The 23046-nt window shown below is 38.2% G+C and overlaps 1 protein-coding gene across 11 annotated transcripts in view; it reads right to left on the bottom strand.

The window, feature by feature from the left end:
• Positions 1 to 23046, bottom strand: part of chl1b (cell adhesion molecule L1-like b) — a 94109-nt gene that overhangs the window by 5747 nt on the left and 65316 nt on the right. For 8 of the 11 annotated variants that reach the window (XM_055024215.1, XM_055024160.1, XM_055024156.1 and 5 more), the window contains 15 exons: positions 20793 to 20959; positions 20544 to 20709; positions 19647 to 19771; positions 19269 to 19370; positions 18795 to 18992; positions 18169 to 18239; positions 17245 to 17467; positions 15314 to 15429; positions 14996 to 15200; positions 14742 to 14864; positions 11535 to 11714; positions 10378 to 10407; positions 8055 to 8120; positions 3088 to 3219; positions 1945 to 2017 (listed from right to left, as the gene is read on the bottom strand). In XM_055024215.1, coding sequence (XP_054880190.1) covers positions 1945 to 2017; positions 3088 to 3219; positions 8055 to 8120; positions 10378 to 10407; positions 11535 to 11714; positions 14742 to 14864; positions 14996 to 15200; positions 15314 to 15429; positions 17245 to 17467; positions 18169 to 18239; positions 18795 to 18992; positions 19269 to 19370; positions 19647 to 19771; positions 20544 to 20709; positions 20793 to 20959 — 1977 coding nt within the window. Of the gene's footprint in view, positions 1 to 1742; positions 1823 to 1944; positions 2018 to 3087; positions 3220 to 8054; positions 8121 to 10377; positions 10408 to 11534; positions 11715 to 14741; positions 14865 to 14995; positions 15201 to 15313; positions 15430 to 17244; positions 17468 to 18168; positions 18240 to 18794; positions 18993 to 19268; positions 19371 to 19646; positions 19772 to 20543; positions 20710 to 20792; positions 20960 to 23046 lie in introns of all 11 variants that reach the window. The other 3 variants (XM_055024210.1, XM_055024189.1, XM_055024202.1) reach the window with 3 other exon arrangements.

Raw genomic sequence — 23046 nt, 5'->3', positions numbered from 1 at the left:
GGCCAAATATTTTGAACCTTGTCTGCTTTCATTTCAGAGTATTTGGTGGTATTATCAGTAGCAGTTCTCTTACCTGTAGAAGTATGTTACTGTATATCACAGTGAGTTTGTAAATTAATCCAGAAGGCTAAGACTAACGGCTAATGCAATAAATGGAATCTGTTGTGTAATTATAGAAGTTTAGTATAGTATAATATATTATATTATATACATCATCTGTAGTATTCCATGTACAGATGATGATCAGTGTTGCTTCAAATGGTTAAAACTGCAGTTTATCTTATTGGCTGTCAGCTTTTTACTCATGAGGAGGATTCTTTCACTTTACTTCATACTCTCTGCCATATGACATAAAGCTGCAATATCTTACTTTTATGGAAAATGTTGTTTTTTTTGCATTTTTGTTAAAATTATCATTATGTTGTGACAGTATAATATAACACACATCATCTGTGAAAAGAAACTCTGTCATCTGAACAAATACACTGCTACATCAGAAACAACCACTCAGAGCCAGCAGGAGGCTTCACAGTATTACTGCAGATTAAAGACGACCCTGTACATTATTAAATGCAGTACCTTGATATTCCTGTATCTTCTAGTAATTTAACATTTTCATTTTTTTTAATTTTCATTTTTTGAATAATCTTATTCTTGATAGGATCATCCAGAATATAAAGAGGTATTATGGAACAAGACTTCCTACTATGCATGCTAGTGTTTTTCCCTTTTGGTATGTTCATTTTTTTGGTGTTATTATCAGTAGCACCACTCACACCCCCACCCTCCCTATGCTCTCTGCTCTGCTACTGCTCCTTCCTGACAGCTAGCCTGCCATGAATGTAAGACTAGTTAGCTTTAGCTTTTGTTAGTCAATGCTAACTAGCTTATCAATTGTCTTTCTAGTGACGGTGGATGAACAATTTTTCTGCAATTGTAAGTTGTTTCTTTGCCATTAACATATTTGGAAGTGTATATATAAAGAAGCATTAAGCTCCTCCTACTGGCTCTGGTTGTTTTTGAATGTGTGCATTTCTTCAGATGGCAATAGCAGCTCAGGCAGGAGGTGAAGGAGATGCATCTTTTCATAGATTCATTCATATATTTTCATAGATTATCTGTCTCATTCTTCCACAACATGGTGACATTTTTAACAAATGTTAAAAATCATACTTCTGTTAAAGCTTCATACTGCAGCTTTAAGCTTCAGTAGAAAACTATTACTTGTAATACCTCCAAAAAGCCTCACTGCAAGACATTTTACAAAACTTAAGCTCTTTTTTGGTGAAATTAAGCATTTTTGACTGAATTTAACAACTCTAAATGATTATTAGTCAATAATTTGAACTTGATAGCATTTTGTAGAAACCTTTTTAAACATTGAGGGCAACAGGCTCCTGAAGTGAACATGATGAAATCTAACTGCTGCCACACTGAGCCACTTTAACCTCATCACATCAGCATTTGTTTAGCAGTGAGGATCCCATTAATTGGAGAATTAGACTGGGACTCATGCTGTGGCAGACGGTTATGAATAGAACCACTAAAGGACCAATGACACATGCCCTGATTTTACTGCCCAGGAGATGAGGGACATTCAATGACTCTGATTGGTTTGAGGCTTCAGCAGTGAGCAGAAAATTGTGACATCAGAGCAGAACTGTTCACCACACACCAACACAACACTGGGTCTAAAAGCAGCTACTCTGACCACATCCACATGTGAACCGGTTATCACGTACTTCACGGTTACTCGGCCCGTCTAACGTCTCCAGCAGGAGAGGAGCGAGGCTCTGCGGGAGCCTCATGGAATCTGGGCCGTCTTTTCGGCGAGAGCAAAAAAAGGCAGAGAGAATTTAGCGAGGAGAAGATGGAGAAAAGGAAGAGGGATGCAGTGACGCGGTGAGACGCTGTCCTCATGGGGAGGGTGGAGGGAGCGCTTACCTGTATTCACAGAATGTGTCATCATTCATGCCCTGGGACTCCACGTCTGGATGAAGGTCTTCTTTTTCTTTCACTGCACACAAAGTGATGAAAAGAACTGAGAGGAGACAGACAGACGGCCGCTGCTGCACCCAGAAGAGTCGCCTGACTGCTCCCAATTATCTGCAGTCATTTTCCCACTTAAAACATCAATGACAGCATTTAGGAAAAGATTTCAATCACAATTCAGAGCTTAATGAAAAGAAAACTCTGGACTGTAAATAGTTTGTATGCTCTCTGTAAATGTCAACAGTAAAAATGCTAATTATTGTATGAACTCCAGTGCAACAGTTACTGGAGAAGTTTCTAACTATCCGTCCATCCATCCATTGAATAAAAGGGTGGATGTTTTTGTACAACACAAAGTTCAGCACCAATTTGAGCTTCTCATCAGTACATATTTAATTCTGTGAAAACTGTGTAGTACTCCTTTAATTTAGCACAAAGGAGCAACCTAACCTGTGACATCACATGTCAATATTAGTTCTCAACCCCAAACTTTTACACTGAGTAGAACAGGGAGGGACACGTGTGAACCTGTGTCGTCCCCCAGGCCATGACTCCCGGGGTGGTGAGCCCACATGAACCCTATGAAAAGCAGCCACTATCTGTCAGTGATAATGAAAGTTAAATGAGGAAACACAGATCTGTGTGTGGTTGTTCTCCCTGCCCCTCATGGCCATTAGCTGTGAATAATGACGCTGATGATATTTCTGCTTCCTCTGATGAGGAGAACAACAAACTGTCAGGCAGGCCCAACTCAGGCCGTCACTCTTTATGAAGTGACCTCATGCACAGAATTAGATAAACGTGCCACGCCGTGTTGTGGAGCAAACACAGCAGCAGCCTGTTCTGTCTACTGCTGCAGTAAATGACTGTGTGGTGTGGAAGTACATCGTCTGATGATTGATCACCTCTCTTGCTTGAACAAACAACAATATGGAATTAAAATGATGCTTTAGGCAACAATTAGTATTCAAACAAGGGAATAGGGGTGTGTGTGTGTGTGTGTGTGTGTGTGCGTGCGTGCGTGTGTGTGTGTGTGTGTGTGTGTGTGTGTGCGTGTGTGGGTGTGTGCGTGTGTGTGTGTGCGTGTGTGCCTACCGGAATACTTTCCTCCTTTATTTCTGTTGACAAAGCAGGCAATCAACACGATGAGTGTGAGCAGAGCGATGGCAGACATGAGGCCGATAAACCAGCCCTGGGTGGAGATTCCTCCATGGACGCTGGCCAGGCCTGTGGAGGACAAGATGCCGCGACTTTGACTGGCCTTGGCCTTTGCATCGGACACTTGATTGAATGTTTACATCGACCAAGCTAATCTGATGCTCGGACCGAGGCAATGATGGAAACGCTCCAGTATTAATATTAAACAGCTAATCCTGCTTGTCTAATTAATCAAGCGGGGAACGCTGAACAAATGTAATTCCTCTTCGTGAGCTAAATGGAATTCTAGTGACGGTGTGAAGGACTGCCACGTCGCCATGTCGCTTCAAGGACGTGGCTGTGCTCTCCTCATCAGCAGGTCAATAACTTTTTTTTCCCCTCCTCACCTTTAGCCCTGCTTGTGATAACCTCTTCAAACATACCAGCATTATCAAGCCGGCTGTATTCAGTCTCGGGTTTGAGTCCCAATGAACAGTGAGAGAAGAGTTTTAAGGCTCAGGTTGTCCTCCAGTGACCTTCACCTATACTTCGAAATAAAAACTGAAAAACAGGAGCATGAATTAAATTGATGAAAGATCTAGTTTTCAGTTTTGGAACAAATTCATTATATTTAGATTTGGACTTTGATTAGACCTTTTTCATCCAACTCATTCTACTGGAGCTCAGGTTATGCATGTGTCCAGCTGGAAGGAGAAACTCCAGTTTCCAGTCTTCTACAGAAATAATTTTACTTTCAATTTTCAAAATGACTGATGCTTGCTCATAAAGGCATGAAAATATGAATGCATTGCAGCAGGATATGGATGTAGAAAATACTAACTAAAAAAGAATGTTATAACCAAGTTAACCTGAATAGTAATTTATTGGGTGATACTATTGTTGTAAGAGAGGTGGGTGTAAAAATAAGTTTATGCTTCTACCCTCTACTTTGACCATGTAAATATATTTTACTGCTGTCCAATATTTTTTGCCTAAAAATGATTAAAACATTAAATTTAATTTACTAATTTAAATAACTCCCAACTGCAGGTGGCAGGAATTCTTATGTCTTCATTTAGTCTGTGATTGATGTGACAATTAGCAAAAATGGAGCTGTGCTTTTAAGAATTAAAATGTTTGAGTCCCATCTGTCTGATTATTTTTTCTCATCTTTAGTCATGTAAGTGCAGAATTTAGAAAAGGACTTAATGAGAGAAAAACATCACTGAACTGCTCACAAATGTTTCTAAAGTAGCATCACAATCTAAATTGATTTTGAATAAAACAAATCAAACAATCAGAAAGTCTTTGAGGGACTGCTTTGTACTCAGATAAAAATAATTCACAGATTTATTTTGTTTATTAAATAACAATTTTGTCTGAATAACTCACTGGATTTAATTAAAAATAAATACATTTTCATTTTTGAAGGCATTTGGCTGCACTAAATTAGAAAAGCAAGTGCATGCCACACTTATCAGATTTTATCTGTCAGAAAAAAAAAATCAAACACAAACTTCCAATGAAATACATTAAGTCTGTGGTTGTAAAGTCCACATGCCTGTTCATTCGAACAGGCATGTGGACATTCATAATTTTTCAAGGCACTGCAGATGTTACTGCTGGAACCAGAACTGAGGAGAGAAGAACCTAAAGCTTTCAGACATGCAACAGAAAACCTGCAGGAATCCAGCTGATATTAACAGAGCTGCTGCTAACAGCTGAGCTGACATTACACAGGACCAGGAATGATGGAGTGACAAGACAAAACAGGGGAGGGGAGGGGAGGAGAGGAGAGGAGAGGAGAGGAGGAGAGGAGAGGAGAGGAGGAGAGGAGAGGAGAGGAGAGGAGAGGAGAGGAGAGGAGAGGAGAGGAGAGGAGAGGAGAGGAGAGGAGAGGAGAGGAGAGGAGAGGAGAGGAGAGGAGAGGAGAGGAGAGGAGAGAGTTAGTATCATGCATGTGTTTTTCTATCAGACTGTATACAGTTTATGTTCTTGTCTAAATGGTCACATTTCAAAAAGTGTTGTCCAAGCTGATGTATTAATATTTGAACTTTTCTCTGCAGTTTTCTCAAGTTGTGTTGTGATTTCCATCATCAGTTTGACAAACAGGATCTTTCTAAGCCTTCGGGTGAACAAAGCACCATCCGCCTCTCTCCCCCCAACAAAGCAAACATGCAAATCTTCCTCCCTATCTCCAGCTCAGGTGCCTCGCTTCGGTTTCTTTCGGGGTTTTTTTCCAGGTAATAATTTAGTTCACAAACACACCTGAGCCGGGCCTGTCCGTTCCCTAACCACGGCGTGACACTCTGTCTCTCTGGCTAATGCAGATAGATTAGCGTGCAACCACGGTAATTCAAACCGCTGAAACGGGCAGATGACTAAAAATACAGTCGTGTTTTTGTCACCTCTTTCCTCAGCCTGCTATTAAACGGAGCACAGAGCAGCTGCTCAGCCAGCAGGGAAGCCAGGAGAGAAGATGGCCCTTCAAAGTCACAAAGGCAAAGCTGTGAAATATTCTGATATAGGTGCTTTCATCAGCTTCCACTTATGGTTGTTCAAACATCAGTATGAGTTTTCCTCTCTTTCTTCTTTCTTCTTCTACTCATTCGAGCTGTGTGGCTGTTTACTCACTTGAAGATTTCATGGAAATCTCCGGTGGCTCTCGGGTCAATCTATTGCCATGTACAGGCGGCGCCGGGGCACAACAAATCAATCACTTACAATTAGACGTATTAGTCCCATTCAAGTGACTCCTCTCTGCAGTCACACTGCCGGCTCACAATATGGATCTGATGCCCTAGATTTCCCTACGGTGTTGCCAAGATATTAATTTACGGCAACAGTAAGAGAAACAGCTGGTGGCTTCAGCTTCATGTTGCTCTGCAGACCAAACGGGTCCCGTGGCCGTTCTAGGAAAATGGGTAGCACAAGTAAACCTTGATGTACTTAAAGTAGCCTTATTTAACCAATAATAGTTAATCAAAACATTAATTAATTAAGGATGATTCAGATTTAACAAGCTATAAATGAAAACATGTATAAATGCTTTCCCCATAATGACTAATTACTACCAAAGACAACATACTCAATGTCTATACATGCACAATAACACTAATTAGCTATTCTACTTACTGTGTGTAAATGTTTGCAAATGCTCAAATAAATGTACTTTCACATGTGTTAACATGTATCAACAATTAAGAAATGTTTGAACTGGCTACATATTAATCCTGCAGTACCTCCATAATAAAGGCAGTTATTAGTAGTTAGTTAAATGAGTCTGTGAATACTTTGTGACCATGTAAATATACTTTACTGCTGTCCAATATTTTTTGCCTAAAAATACGCACACAGTACATAGAATAGTTATTTCATGACTTATTAAACATGAATATATATTAAGTATGTTTGTTTTGGGAGCAATTAGTCACAGCTTAATTTATTGCTTAATAAGTATGAATTATCCTTGATGTTTTCAAGGTTAATTAACTATCTATTAATGGTTAAATAAGGTTAAATAAAGTGTAGTTATTATAAAGTGCTACTGGAAAATGTGCAACTCAAATTGTATTTAGTTTTACATGTTTGTTTTACTTTAAAGATTCTTTCAAGTGGTTAACTTTTTCTACTAACTATAATACAATAGCTGAATAAAAAAGTAAGGCTTTCGAGAAGTTTTCTAGCAGTTCACAAAATCTATAAAAGAAGAATAAATAAAAAAGCTAATACTTTTTGCGTGATTTGTTAATGACATCACAAGAGGTCGACCAAATAGTCTGATCAGCTGATTTAAAAATATAAGGCAAACAGGATCTTTCTAATCAGTATTGTCAAAAAAATTATATCACATTATTTTAATGATTAAGTGTAAAAGAAAATGCTTATATGCTGGTTATTTCTAGATATAAAACTGTAAATGTTGAATGAACTATAAATGTCTTCAGAATTTAAAATAAAGATCAGTGAAATAAGAAATAATGTTATGAAGTCAAAACATATATTTTTATAATTAAAGAGTAAAAAATAATATTGTCTCTATTAACTGTAAACATTATGGTTCAATTATGAAATCAAGATGCAAATTTCTTCTAATTTCAATGGAAACCAGGAACTGAATTAACCACTGCATTGGTTAATTCAGTTCATTTTCTGTAAACATTATAGGGATTTGAAAACATAACAAAACACAATATTTAATTGATTCATGAAACTATGCAATATCAGCTGTGACACACGCCTGTTTTCTTTTTGACTATTTGACATTGTGTGACCATTAGCATTTTTGGTGATATCATTTGTGTCTGATGTGAGCTTTTGCACTTTCCTTCTGACCAAATATAGCATCAGCATAAAAAATACAACTTCAGAATTCTTAAAAAAACAAGAGCCAACAATCACTGCAATCCAAACAATCCTTTGCGATATGAATAACACACACATTTTATTGCAATGATGATATTTGTGTGTTAAAGTGTGTATGTCACAATATCTATGTTTAGACTCAGGTGTTTGTCATTTGCACTATGTATTGGGCTGCAGTTGCCACTAATTGCATCTTGTATGAACTTAAGCCGTGTACTTTTCAGTGATGCTATAATTGTTATTATTATATATGCATATGTTTGTTGTTGTGGTTCCTCTATTTTGTTTTTTCTCTTTCTGTAGGTTTAGACGCAGACTTCTAGTGTGTTGACTTGTGCTTTCTCTAAGCTTCTTTCTATCTTCTGCTTTCTTTCTTTTTATACTTTTTCCTCACCTTTCTCTCTTTATTGTCATCTTTGTCCATTATATTTGAAATAAACCCAAAGAAAGAAAGAGAAACAATTTGTCATATTCTTTAGTGAGTTGGGTTGATTTTACAAAAAGCTTTGTCAGCATTTTTACGTGTTTTCTTGCTGTTCGTATCAGAGCTGCTGCTATACCTATGTTGGGACGTGTGGGTTTGGTCACATGTGACTTTGGAGTGGTCGTCGTTGAGAGAGACTTTCCTAAAAGAAAAACACATTTTGTGGTTACCAGAAACAAAGCTAACAACAGCTACTTTCTATTGTTAGCATTACGCTATCCTGGGCTAAAATTAGTGACGACACATCTACAAAAGAGCTCCACTAGTTTCCAAACACAAGGCAGTACAAATTACACAAAGCATAATTTATTACCCTAGCTAGAGTTTTGACATGAAGCACTGAGGCTGCTGATGCTAGGATAAAAAGTCAACATTCATTTACAGGTGCTAATAGGAGACGATTAATAGGAGTTTATAATCATCTTACTCATTAGCACTGTTATTAGAGAGGAAGCCACAAACTTTTAGTGGGAGGAAGTTGACATTTTTCTAATGAAAGGAGGCACCGAGGGTTCTCTGCAAACAACAGAGGGTCAATCATCTGCAGGCGAGCTGGAACATCAGACAAATAAAACACCTGCTGTTGGTTGGAACTGAGGCCTACAGCATGCACTGATGTCTGCCCTGCTATGGCTAAAACATGCAACTGCTATGTACATCACAGGACGACTCCCAACAAACACCATTCTGAAATTCAGACAGAACCTGGGGAAGTGGGAGTGTTGCACCACATTACAACCTCAAACTTCAGACCATTTTAGTGGGAATTTATGTGAACATTTATGTGGAACATGACCATAAAGAAGAAGATGGAAATAATAAATTTTAACACATACAATTCCAAAAACGTCTGCTCGGCTTTATATTTGGCCCTGTTCAGCTTACAGTCACTTAATCAATTATTGTCCAAACTGCCTTCAGAAATCACCTGAGCAATTATATAAAAAGTATAAATAGCAGAGATTTGTTAGAGAACGTTAGAGAACAAAAAGCATCACAGGAGCACAGCAGACAGGTGCATGGTACAAAATCCTATGTGTGAAAAATTGTGGCGGCTGTATCATGCTGTGGGGAATGCGATTTTTCAGTAGGAACAAGAAAGTCAGACAAAGGTGATAATAAAATGGCTGCAGCTAACTTCAAGGCAGTTCTTGAAGAAAGCCTTTTTAATGACTGTAAAGACATGACAATGAGTTGAAGCTCGCTGCAGGAGAACAACTCCATAGATGCAGTGACCATGTAAATGATTAGATCAAAACCTGTTAATGTGTTGGAATGACCACTCCACCCAGTCTAATAGATCCACAGCAATTAAAAAACATAAATAAAAGAACATCTAAAACAAATCTGTCTTTAGACCAAACAGACCCCAAACGACTTACAGTTGGAATCGCAGCAAATGACTGATTTACAAAGTTGCGATTAGTGAGATTGAATAGAAATTAGTCACTCAGATATTTTTCTGTTTTATTTCAATCAAAACCACTGATTTTGCTCTGCTATTTTACAGATATTTGGAAGAAATCTTGCGACAATTTTTTCTCATTAAACCCTCTCCGAAGTCTGCAAGAAGGAAACAGAGTAAATTGATGTTAATTCTCCTTCCCTTGTGATAATTAAATGTTTCAGAGTTTTGATGTTGATCGGGAGGTTAAAACCGCAGTCTAATGCAATACTGGACTGGAATTACAAGCCACAACTCAACCAGCATTTTGAACACAGGGAACTTTTCTCTAAATAAAGTGATCAGAAGTCAGCAAGACTCTGAACGAGGAGCAGCTGGAGGAAATCCTGTGGCGTGAACTCTGCCCTCATCACTGGCTCAGCTGCACCGGAGCTCCTGTCCATAACTTCCAGAAGTTGCAAATGTTTGTGTTTGTGCACCAATTGGTCAGAAGTGCCAATTATAATCCGTCAAAATGACAGATGCCTTCAGAGTTTTCTGTCATTGTTTAAAAATTCAGTCAAAGTTGAAAAATATTCAATTAACACAATCCATAAGAAGAAATAAAAAAATATTCTCACCTGCAGGTGTTAGCAGTCACTTAAACCCAGTGTTTTGTGGAAAGTTAGCAAAAAACTAATAATTATGCATTAGTGTGAAAAATGAAGGATTCTGTTGCCTTCACGTGAATTTCTTTGTTTGCAGAATTGTGAAAAACTGGAGGGCCTGAGAAATGCACACTTTTCAAAATTTTATCAACAAAAATGTTTAAAAATCACAGGTCTAATTTTGTTCTACTATGTCTTAGCCTTCGAATTAAAATCCAGTAAAATATGTTGAAGTCTGCGGTTGTAAAATGAAAACACATGAATACCATTGTAAATTGCATAAAGTTACAAACAGAGTGCGTGTTGGTAAGACGCCCTGCTTTCTACATAAACATAGATCCTCATACTGATGCCAATAGTAGGAGCCAAAGAAGAAGCTGCAAGAAAACAGAACCAAAGAACAAAAATGAAAGGAAGAGGAGACAGACATGACATTGCATGGCCAAGGAGAGACACACCTTCACATACAAATTCACAACACACGCTGTCATGATCAAAGCAAAATCAGAAAGTAATGCACTATTTAGTGGCGTATGAGAGTGTAGACAGAGCACCATTAGCAGAAACAACACAGACATGTTCGGAGCGCAGACTGAAAGCATGTTTGCCACAAAAGGCTTTCAGTCTCCCTCCAACACGCACAAAGCCACCCAGCAAAATTACAAGTAACGTCATGACAAAAGTGAGTCATCCTCCCTTAATCATTTCCACTGGCTTTTCAGCTTACAAATAAACAAAAGCCAATTAAGTGTATTTCTGTGATTATGAAGACTTTGTCTGTAGACACCGAGTATTTTTGTTGCATAATGAGCCAGTTTCTGCCAATTTCTTGGTTTTGCAGTTGGATAAAGAAAAAAAAAAGCCATCCAGCAATTAGCAGTGTTAACAGGTATGTAGGTAAATAAAACTGGCTTTCTGAAGTCAAGTATGCATTTGAAAAGATTAGAAGCTACAAACTAGCTGGTAATTAATTCCAACACATCATCTCCTTGTGACAGTTCATTTTACGGTTCTAAATGTAAAGCCCTCTTTCAGATGATCGTTTTATTGTTTTATTTCTTATCCTGCGTTGTCATGGTGACAAAGGGAAAGATATTTTCATGAACAGGTGGTCTGGTCTATGAATGCCTCACAGAGGAGAATACACTAATCTCTGCCACCCTCTTAGTGGACATTACCTGCAGTGCTTTTGACCATTAAATTGAAAATTGCGCAACTTGGAGTTATGAAAATAAATTTGCTTAGTGGGAACACAGAAATATTAAAAATTGCTCATCTTTCAAGAAGAAGCTTTTGCTCTAGAACGAGGTGGTGTATTTCACAAAACTGAAATGGAAACTTGTTTTGACTTATCACAAACTTATTCATGTGTGATTTTAATTGTGTTTCCTATTGAATAGAAACACCACAAGTGCAAAATTATGTCTTTTCAACATTTGCAGAATATCAAAGTTTTGCCCACATTTGTAATGGAAATGCAGCTACAGTCCAAACTGTCACTCACTTGTTTCCAGGGCGGTGGTGCTCTCCTCGCTGACAACGGGCCCACAGCCAACCACAGTGCAGGAGCGAAGATACAACTTGTATTTGCTCAGAGGCTCTAATTCATGCAGGATCCACTTGGTGGTGTCAGGGTTGCTGATGTTCACAGCCTGCAAAGGCCCAACTTCCTCTGTGTCGTTAACTAAAGAAATTAAAGAAAATACAGCTTTAATTATGGTAGAACATCCAGTTATAACTATCCAATTTACTGACTAACAAAAAATTGGAAGGTTTCACCTGCAGGAACATCAAGTAGAAAATGTGCTGGTATGAAAAACTTTAAACCAAGATTTTCAGGGAGTTTTGAGACTTAATGTTCTTCAGTTGATAAAAGCTCACAAAGAAACAGGTAGATAATGCACCTCTTCTTTCTTTATAAAAAGTGAGCTCAGTATGTTCCCTAGTGTTCATTTAAAACTCAATCGTCTTTGTGTTTTTGATGTTTACTTTCCGATTGCGTCTCATTTTTCAGACTCTAAGGCAGCCTGCTACGCAAGAAGATGACATTCGTGTTCTCAGTAACAAAAACAGACTCATCAGGTTTTAAGGTGACCTTTGCTGTGGAATAGGTGCAATGTTTTTCCTCACATTAAGAGCAACAGAAATGCTGACATGAATGCTTCAGTGTGAATTTCTTCCACCTCAGTAAAAATTGTGATTCTTGTTGGGTTTTCTTTCAAGGGATGAAATTGTCTTTTTGGCAAATTATGCAAGCCACACTGGAGCAGAGAGAAAAAAAGGCCACCAGCCAGACGTTTCCATCTTGCTAATGCTTTATGTTGTAACTTTCTCAGAAACCCTGTGGCCTGCCAGCTTGTGTTCTCTATCTTGTACAGTGAACTGGCGAAAGGCTGCAGACTCTGGCTCGCACACTCGTGACAAACAACAGCAAGTCCAAATATTCTTCAGTCGGCGCCAAACACGGTTGGCTTTATGAAGTGTGAAACAAGCCAGGATTTTGCTACACAGAATGAGCCAAAGCAAACGTTGTTTTCGATTCCCACTTAGAACAATATTTCAGTACAGAACAGTGAAAGCTACACTACACTGGTTTGAAGTGTTCATATTTTGCCTCAACCCCATCTGAACAAACACAAAAGCTGCAAATAAAAATGAATGATACATTCAGCAGTGCTGCATTTTAAACCCAAATGATACTTTGAAATAAAGAATTAAGCAAAAAATGTGTTTTCAGTGGAAATCTGAAAAAAGGACTCCTTAAAATTGACTTTGCCAGTGAAAGGACCTTGTTAGATAAAAGATAACTGTATTTTCTATGACATGTGGCTTGTACAGTGAAAAACAAAAAACAAGAAACAGTAGATGGGTAAAAATGTGGTGTGGACATATTATAATGATGCAGCACAAGATCTGTAGAAAAATGAGGGGTGTATTTACTTATATAACAATAAATTAATTTCATTGTAGTTTAATGAGCAATTCTGTCACCAGTTCAATGTCTGGAATGATGCTCTCAAGACAACTTTAAGAATTAAACTACTTCAAGAAAATTTGTCAGGGATTCAAATCCTGTTGCAGACTCTGAAAAGTGTCACAGCAGACGTTCCTCGGAAACCTGTAGGAGCTGATATTATTGCTGAACAGATGCGCTGGAGCTTGAGACTCCACTTGTGTCACTGATGATACTCCCAACAGCTGGCTGCATTATCCTCAATGTTTCGCACATGACGTCTGTCAAGGGGACTTCAACAAAAAGTCACACTTCAGAGAGCCTATCAGCGTAATTGCTGTAGCACAGCACCAGAAAAGTCCTTTCGTGAAATGCCGCCTGATGCCCGGCGCTCCTGCGCAGTGACCAAATCAGATCCAATTAGCCGGGGAAATGTTGCACCACGATGTTATTAGAAGTTGGACATTACCTTTGTTATGACTTCGGTTTAAGATCAGCAAATCATTTGGACATGTGATGTGTCTGGATAACGTCCTCAAGAACTGCAAGCTAAACAGATTCTAATAGACTGAGCCAGAAATGCTCATGACTGTGATGCAAAACACCTGTCCTGCTCAACATGTGAATATGTTTTTCTGTTCAAGATCAAGGGCTGCATGCACAATCATCAACATCAGGCTAGAAACTCACCTACTGTCTTTTCAGACATCCCTCTTAAAGCCAATGTCCAAAACTATACATCTATATTCTAATTTAGGCTGGATCGAGTTTTGGTCTGATGGTATAACAACATTTTAAAGGTTCTGGTTTCAAAACTTCTATTTATTTATTTTGTATTTCCTAAAAAGAACCAGCTTCTAAACCATAAAATGGTTTGTTATCTTGAACAAAAGAAAGGTTTCTAATTTGTAAGTGTGTGGGCAGATTTTTTTTTATATGTTATTAGTGATGACAATAGTATATTGTCATCACAATAAAGTGTTTTCTTTGAAAACATTTGTATCTAACAAAGTTTGATAAATGTGGAAAAAAGCCAATTTGTGATCCTGAAAATCAAGCAAAAATTATGTCAAATTGATGTCAACTTTTGAAAGTAGGTCTAAAAGTTAGATTTTTTATAAAGCTTTTAGTTAGACTAGCTTAAGTTATCCTGACCCATTTCTGCACTGATGCTGCCACAGGCTTTGGCTGGAGGACACACTGACCATTTTTCATCACTTTCTTCTTTGACTACTCTCCAATTTACATTATTTGCTGTTTGGTTTATGTTGTCCCTGTTATTTTTTTTTCACATTGAAGCTCCACTTGGTCTAGCATTCTGTTGAGTTGTGGTGCCTTCCTGGCTGAGATAATGCTGCCAATAACTAACTGTTCTGCCTCTTCTGCTGTTGACTTTTTGCTCTTCATTAACATAGAAAGTACCCCTGTGCATCTGATCTTTCTTCTTTGTTATCAGTCTTCGTATTGAAAACAAGTTTTTTTGAAACCGGCATGTGTTCATTCAGCAAGTTTAAATTCAAAATGTCAAGGTAGTCAATGGAAACGCAGCCAGTGAGAATCCCATACTGGCCTAAACTTAGTCTCATGTAACAAAAGAAGCATAAACTAAGCATAAAAATCTCACTTGTTTTATACTAGGCTCATGATATTGTTACTGTCCCCAAACCGTAAATACTTAAATATTTATGCACTTATATTTATAATCCTTGTGGTGGAAGCACAAAAAGAAAGCATGTCATTTTCCTGAGCAATACATACTGAGCTGGTACTCCAGTAGATATCCTGTTAGAATCCCATTGGGCTCCAAAGGAGGGGCCCAGGCCAGAGACACAGAGTTCCTCTTTACATCTGTGACCCTCAAAACTGGGTTTTTCTCTGGGACTGTGGGACGGAGAACAAACACACACAATAAGCACTGTCGGCAGCAGTAACCTACTTTCTTGGTTATTATTGGATGTTTCCTTCAGAGGCAGTGAATCAATGCGCCTCATGCTGCTTTTCCACAAGCCTACCTCCCTCTGGGGTTTTGAAGTTGACCGGCTGGCTGCCCGGACCGTTGCCTCGCCCGTTGAAGGTCATGACAATGAGGCTGTACTCAGAGAAGGGTGTCAGGCCCGGCACAGTACCATGGGTCCGATCCCCGGGGAACGCCAGAGAGTGTTTGTCTCCGTGGCTTTTCTTCGAGTCCACCAGGCTGCGCAGGCGCCACCAGTTTATCTGAAGCAGAGGACAGGCAGTTTCTACGTTATACACATGTTGGGAGCAGCGAGGTTGTGGCCGCTCCTCTTAAGCTGCGTCTGAAAGCAAAGCCATGTTTTCTGAGGCATTACCCTGTAGCCTCCCAGATGTCCATGGAGCTTGTCCTTGTGGACACGTGTCCAGGTCACTCTGACCGCTGAGCTGTTCATCACCTCCACAGCTACGTTGTCAGGTGCAGCAGAGGGAACTGCAGAGGCAAATACACAAAATCAGTAACAGTTTGAGGAACAGCAGCTTTTCTAAGAAAACCTAATTATCTCCAAAAACAAAACACACTTATGATTCACAAATCTTCTCTCATGGATATCTATAAAAAAAAACGGACCTACAAGGTTAGGCTAATGAGCTAGTGCTACATGAATGACAACACACGACACTAAGGAGGAGTCATGACCTGAGATGACCTCCAGAGGACAAGTCCAGAAGAAGGCTGAACACAGGAAGCACAGGTTTGTGTGACTCCTAGTTTTAAGCCTCAGAGGAAGTCATTCACTACACCCCCCCCAACTCCATCCACAACTTACCCCCACTTAATACCCTAGAGCCAAGCTGTACCTGAACATTAAATCAAGATTAGGTCCGAAACTGAAACAATCTGCCTCTTCTCTATCCACAAGAGATACTTCTCTTCTCCACATGAAGAAGAGAAGTATCTCCAGCACTATGTTTCACAGTGGGGGTGATGTGTTCAAGTTAATAATGTGCACTTATTTAACTCAATTTTATTTTACTTTGTTAGAATAGTGCAGATTAATCTACATTACCACAATTTACGGCAATGTCAGTATGCAGGAAATAGCAGAATAGCTAAACTTCACCCTCTGTCCTAAGATAAGTAACAAAAAAAAGCCAAAAGTGTCACCAAAGAATTGACAGGGCAGAGCACAGTTCACATAATTCTATTAAAATAAGCAAAAAACAACATTTACACAAAAAAAAAAACAGAGCAGGATGAAAACAGGATATGAACCTCTGCTCTAAGGAGTGGAAGTCATTTTTTATGGTACATAACTAGTTTACTTTCAACCAATGCCTGAGTTGATTTTTTTTGGACTACAACAGTGCAGCAGAAAATGCTCAGAAATGTGAAGATGCTCCCTTCAAACTCCAACATACTATGCATACACTGCAAAAATGGAAGTAATAAATAAGATGGGCTGGATTTTTTACGTTTCTTGTCTGGATCTGTGAAGTCTGTTCATCTAAAATATCTGATTTTATGATTAAAAACATTCAGCTTAATGTAACGAGCTTAAGACTTAATTACAGTTTTTTCCTCCATTTTCTTCTCTAGTCCAAACTGTACAAACTCAATTCTCACATCATTTTATTTTATTTTATGAAACAACCATTTCTCAGCTAAGTGTCAGGATGTTCTATTTTCTTTAATTTTGTGTCTTGTTAATGTAAAAATTGTGTGAAATGAGATTTGAAACAAAGAGTGATACATGAGCAGATAGTCTAAGCAACATCTTCTTCATGATGTGTTTAATCTTTGAGCAGAGTTTAGTGTTAGAGGAGTCTGTTCTGGCTCCCAGTGAAACATGGCAGTGGTCCTGAGGATGATTTTCTTCAATTTATTCTAGATTATTTAATGCTAAATTCTAATCTCTAACTATTTTTTATCATCAATTTTATTTTCCTGTTGAATAAAGGATAAATTACATGCTTTTTGTATGTTTTTTGCATCTTTTTTAAAGCCACTTTACAGCACAACCAAGTAACCACAAGTCACTTTAAAAAAAGTTTGACTTTAATGCCTTGAAATTGATCTGTTTTTTAAGAAGCTCCTATTCTCATCATCATAACAGTGCTTCTTTTTGATGAGAGAATGACATAATCTGATATAAAGCTAAAAAAGTGGATTTTACATAATTATGTCCCTTTAAAAAGGAAAGAGAAAAAAATCTCTGAACTGCATCCTTGTTAACCAGCTCCTTCCTGTGCCATAAAGTCACCAAAGATTGAAACATGAACAACAGGGGCTTCCATCAAAACTCACAGTCCTCTCCTGAGTATCCGCTCACAATCCTGGGCTCGGGCCCCCACCCCTGGTTGTTCCTGGCCTGGATCTTAACCTCGTAGGGAATGAAGGTGGGTGTTTTTCGCACCACAAATGAGTGCCTCTTCACGGTGTGCTCTGTCCACTCCTCCTGCCCGTCCTGCTGCCTGTAGCTCACCTTGTACTCCAGGCCGGGGCCGTTGTGCTCGATGGGCAGCAGCGGCTGGATGGTGGAGACAGAAAGAATAGAAAAGTTTCATTGCTGTTTTGTTACCGGTTGGTGTCAAACCCCGGAGTGTGCGATGGCTCTGTGGGAGAATTTCATCACAATGTGTAATAAAACAATGGAGCCGCAGACGTGGTCAGTTTTGTTTAATGCCGCAGATGAAAAGACTCATCTCCTCATAGGACTCAAAAGTGTGAGAAATAGAATAAGATGCTATTATCCACAAAAGCAAATCATTAATAGAGGGAGAGCTGAAATCCACAAATCAGGGGCTACATTACCAAGACATGGCAAGCAGATAATAAGTGAAGGAGAGATTCATCTTTCTACTATAAAAGCCAAATGGATGACTGCCAGTGTTAAAAGGTTTTCTCTTCACAGCCTTCTCTTTTGGTTTCTAATCAAAGAGAAGGAGCCGCGTTCAATAGAAACATATTCACAGTGATCCCAGATAAGAAGGTTTTTCTTCAGATCTCCACAGAACGTGGAAATATTAGAAATGGACCGTTTCTGCTTCTTAAATTATTGCTGCTTGCAAATGAAACATTGATAAAACTTCATCTGTGATCGCTGAGAGGAATTCTATGATCTGAAGCAGAAGGAGGCGTGGGGGTGGGGGAAGTTTGCTATGCAGAGGTAGGACGAATTGCAGAATATGGAAGTAACAGGGTAATAAAAGGCCAGGCTCTGCTTCTTACCTCCCAGTTGATATTCATTTCATGTGGCAAATGACCTTCGATTTTGATATTTTCTGGGTTTTTGTCAGGGGCTGTAAAAAAGAAAGGATATGGATTTTTGTCAGCATTGTTAGTGGGAGACGTCGGCCATGAAAGAGAGCAGATTTTCAACAAGAGTGGCTCCCTTTAACAGGACATCTGCAGGTTTCAACAAGTCACATTTCAGATGTTTTAAGACCTTTTTAATGCCACCTTGGATAGACAGAAAAAAAATAGAAATATACAGAATGGTTGGGAGAACTTCACTGCATAAAGAGAAAGCACAACAAACACTGTGAACCCAGGCTAGCAAAGTTTTATTAGCTACTAGTTAGCAGTAGCTTCAACCATCTCATTTGAAACGGTCTTCTGTAGTTCATATGAATTGTTTTTATCAAAGTTAGTGCAGCAAAAGTTGGAAAACTTTCCTTTAACATGCTTGATTTTTACTGTGGGAAAGTGTATGGACCCTGATTTTTATTAACCAAAGACATTTTAAGACCTCCATTCTAGCCAAATTAATTTAAGACTTCTTAAGGATGCTGAAAGTTGTCAGGGAATGTATGAACGTATCACAGTGTGGAATAATAGAGAAGGGCGTGTCCCACCTGACGGGGGGGTCTTGTATCTCTCCGTGGGTTCGCTGGGTGGCCCCGCTCCGATGGCGCTGATGGCGTAAACACGGAAGCGATACTCAATGTGACCATGGAGCCTGAGGATGGCAGAGTTGTGGTTCCCAGGGACTCGGAGCAGCTCCTTCCAGTTTCCTGGCTCCCACTTGTTTTCCTCAAACTCGATGACGAATTCTGGTGAGAAACACAAACATAATCAAAATGTCCCGTTTCCAAAGGATCACTTATCTGATCCTTCGTTGAGGGGAGTGCACCTGGCTTCTCTCTTCCTCTGGGCACAAACCACAATTCATGTTTGCATGAATCAATAATGGATTTGAGATTTTATCCAACAATTTTATTATGTATGCAGCATGATGATGAGCAAAAAACAGTCCAAACGCCATTCACGTTTGGACTGAATGGCGTCAAAGAGGCGTTGCTGCTTTGACGTGCATTTACACCATGTACCTGTAGGGGAGCTGTTGTGGTCGTCCCCGGGAATCCACTCCAGCTTTACGCTTTTACTCTTGTGCTCAGATAAAACCAAACTCTCTGGAGCGACGGGGACATCTGTAAATCGACCAAACAGAACAAAACAAAATCACACATAGGGCCATCAATCTCTGCTAGCAAGGAAAGGCCAAAGCAGCAAATGTTCAATCAAGTTGTCCTGAGAGTCAGAGGATGTGAAACGAGCTGAATCAGCGGCACGATGTGTTTTTGGTCGAGAGGCGTCAGCTGTGTCTTGTCAGACATGCAGCTGCTCTGTGTTTTCTGATATTCTGATCTCTTCGCAAACAATAATCCAGAGCTCTGGGGTTTGCTAATGCTGTAGCATGTCCTTACCTAACACCATGAGGAAGGCTGAAGCTGTGTCTCTGTCCAGCGGAGTCTTCGCCACGCAATTGTACACACCCTGATCTCCATGGTTAACGTCGCTGATGTTAAGATAGCCGTCCTCCATGATGTATCTGTTCACAGAAATCCAGACACAAAATCAATAATGAACCAGTATTCAAACCCTTTCAACTTTTCCACCTTCACATAATTTTATTGTAAAAAGGAACAAAATATGATGGATGTTTAATTATTTTAGCACTAAAAATCTGAAAAGTGAGCCATGTTTATTCATTCACCCTCTGAACTCTGAAACCTTAAATAAAATGTGGTTATATACACACTTTAGAAACATTAAGGGGGGGAAAATGCATGTGTATTTGGATCAAATAGTTTATTTGGTCCAAAACACTCAATTGCACACATAATAATAAACATTCTTAATGCAAATCAAAGAAATTCAAAACGAAGTAAAATAAAAAGAATTCATGTTACATAAATTGAAGAAGTGAAAACTGAAGCTTATGTGTTCATTACAAATAAATAATTTCAACTCTTCATAGCTTCAGTGTAAGAAGTAGTAACAAAAAACACAGAATCCATTAAATCCAGACAAGTGACAGAAAAAGAGTCCAGAAAGATTAAAAAGTAAGTAAATTATGTAAGTAATCATTCATACCACACTTTTCAGATTTGTATATGTATTGTTTTCTTTCCTTTTCTTGAACTTTGTGTTAGTCCCCAAGAAAAACTCTCCAAGAAATACCTTAAAGTTTGCTTGTGAAATGTGAAAAATATTCAAAAGGTTGGAATATTTTTTTCCAAGCACTGTGAGAAGGAAAACTACAACTTGAGCTGAGACCAAGTCGGCCATGTTTTAAAAATAAACAAAATTCTGTGTCTTACCTGGGATTCTCTGTATAGTTGAGAGCTATCTGTGTGTTATCTTTCTCCCACAGGAGCTCAAAGTCGTTGCTGAAGGACTTGTCGTACTCTGCCAGGCAGGAGAGCTGGGCTGCGCTGCCTTTTAAGATCTGCAGGTCCTTTGGGGCCACCACTATTCTGGTGGGATCTTCCACAGGAAGGACGAGTTAGCTACAGAGCACACACACCGTGGGCCGCGGCTACCACGTTTGCAAAGGAACGAGTGTTTACCTTTTATGTAGAGCACAGCGTCGATGGCAGATGAACCCTCCATGTTTTTAGCCAAACAGGTGTACTGTCCCGCATCATCTTTCTCAGTCGAGTGGATCTCCAGCGAACCGTCGTCATGAAGCGCAAACCGGGGCCCCACCAACGACTCAGAGGAGACATCCCTGCTCCTGAGGACAGGAAGAAAAAGAAAAAGTTTCAGTCTGAGGTAACTTCAGTACAAATACATATGAAGAAAGGCATCTGTAAGAAAATATACAGATGAAACACATACAGGTGAAACACTTTTACATGTGTGGTTGTAAACTGAGACTTTTTGTCCTGTTACCAAGACAAAATTCTATATTTTGTATTTTTATGGGATTTGCTGTCATAGATCCACACAAAGCAGTGTATGAAGTGGAATGATGGCGTTTAATATTTTTATCAATACAAACATGAATAGTGTAGAATGTATTTGCATTTGGTAAATCTGACTCAATACTGCATTTGATGCAGTGGATATTTCAGGTGTTTTTAGTAGTGGGCATGTATCTTACGGTTTACCATTTACTGTGATAAATTTATTATGATAATTTTATCTCTGTCACAATAAATTCTAATAATTTTCAAAATTTCTTAAAACCCTTTTTTATTAAGAGCAGAATTTATATTTGTGGAGTTATTATTGCTGTGCCATAACCAATGCTTGAGTCGATTTTACAAATCATACAGTTAACCAAAGCAGCTTTCACTTTTATTGTTATCATAATACTACCTCAAAATATCATAGTAAAACTTTACGTCCATATCGTCCACCCCTTGGTCTTTCTCTACCAACCTTTTGTCCATTCATCTTTGCAAAATAGTTTAGTTAGATTAGACAGGGGATCTATGAGATTCACTTGTCACAAATTCTCAGATTTAAGTCTGAGAATTTGTGACTTGGCACAAATTTTGTGCCGCTCTAGCACAGACATCTGCTTTATTTACTATATTCATATATTTCGAACATGATAGAAGTATAAAATAACACACAAACAAGGAAATCTTTACATTGGCGCTCTTGTTGTAATGGTTGGAGTTGTTATCTGCAACCATTACAACCATTACTTTTTCAGCTTTCTTTCCCTATTTTTAGCTCCGCCCCATCTCCCCTTTTCATCTCTGACCTTCTAACCCAAATGCCATGATACTACCACCACCATATTTCCCAGGAGAAATAATATTTTAAAGTTTATAAAATAATCTATATAAGTTTTGATATGATCTGATATCACCACCTTTCTGTATTGTTGTCTTACGACCAATATTACTGTGTCGTTTTTTTATTATATGCATATTTCTTTACTTATTTCAAACAGACAAAAAGTAAAAACAAGAAAAAAATATTTAAAAAAATAATATAATCATATCATTATTATTGCATCGTTTCCTTTAGGACCAAAGTTTTTAATTTCATGATTAGTTGTAAAAAAATGTCTTCCTCCAAAGCTAAAAATGAAAAAAACAAAAAACAAGAAAAAAGTTTTTTTCCTTCCATTTCACAAAATGAAAGGAAAACTACATAAAAACGTATTTAGAGCCGCAAAAGGTAAAAGACATTTTTTAAAAATTAATAAAAACAAATGTTTTGATAAATATCTGCTTCAGAAAATCTACTGTGATTTTTAAAGAACCCCATTTTAGATTTTAAAATAAACAAAAACATAAAATATTTGCAGAAGTTTTACTGCTCCACATTATTGGCATATCTTGTTACATTTGAAATAAACATATAAGGAAAATTTAAAAAAAGCATATGGTTTTCAATTTAATGACAACAATAGATCTAAAACAATACCATTGTCTTCTTTAATTTGATTCAATCACAGAATATAAATTTATTATAAGAAAAAAAGTGTTTAAACCAGCACTTTTTATTAAATTTATTTCAAAATATTAGTTGACTCAATCCTTTTAAGTCAGTGTTACTAAGAGCTGCTGTGAAAGTTTCAGGTTGCAGACTCTTGTTGGAGAAATTGTGATATAATTAATCAAATATTTGTTATTCTCATTGATCTTTATAATGTATCTTTATTTTATATTTATTTTATTTCCTTTAAGTTAATCTCATTATAGGATTAAGAATGTTTCTGTTTTGTTGAGTTGCTGGAATGCTGTAAAACTGTTAGTGTGAAGATTGACTACCTATTCTGTTTGATGTGTCTGGAAGGAGATTATCACTTACAAGATAATTGTGTTGCATAGAAGGAGTGACAAACACAATACACATTCT

Source organism: Poeciliopsis prolifica, unplaced genomic scaffold (assembly GCF_027474105.1).
Source record: "Poeciliopsis prolifica strain line A6 unplaced genomic scaffold, Auburn_PproV2 SCAFFOLD003, whole genome shotgun sequence".
Taxonomy (NCBI): Eukaryota; Metazoa; Chordata; class Actinopteri; order Cyprinodontiformes; family Poeciliidae; genus Poeciliopsis; species Poeciliopsis prolifica.
This window is presented reverse-complemented; position numbering and strand designations above follow the sequence as displayed.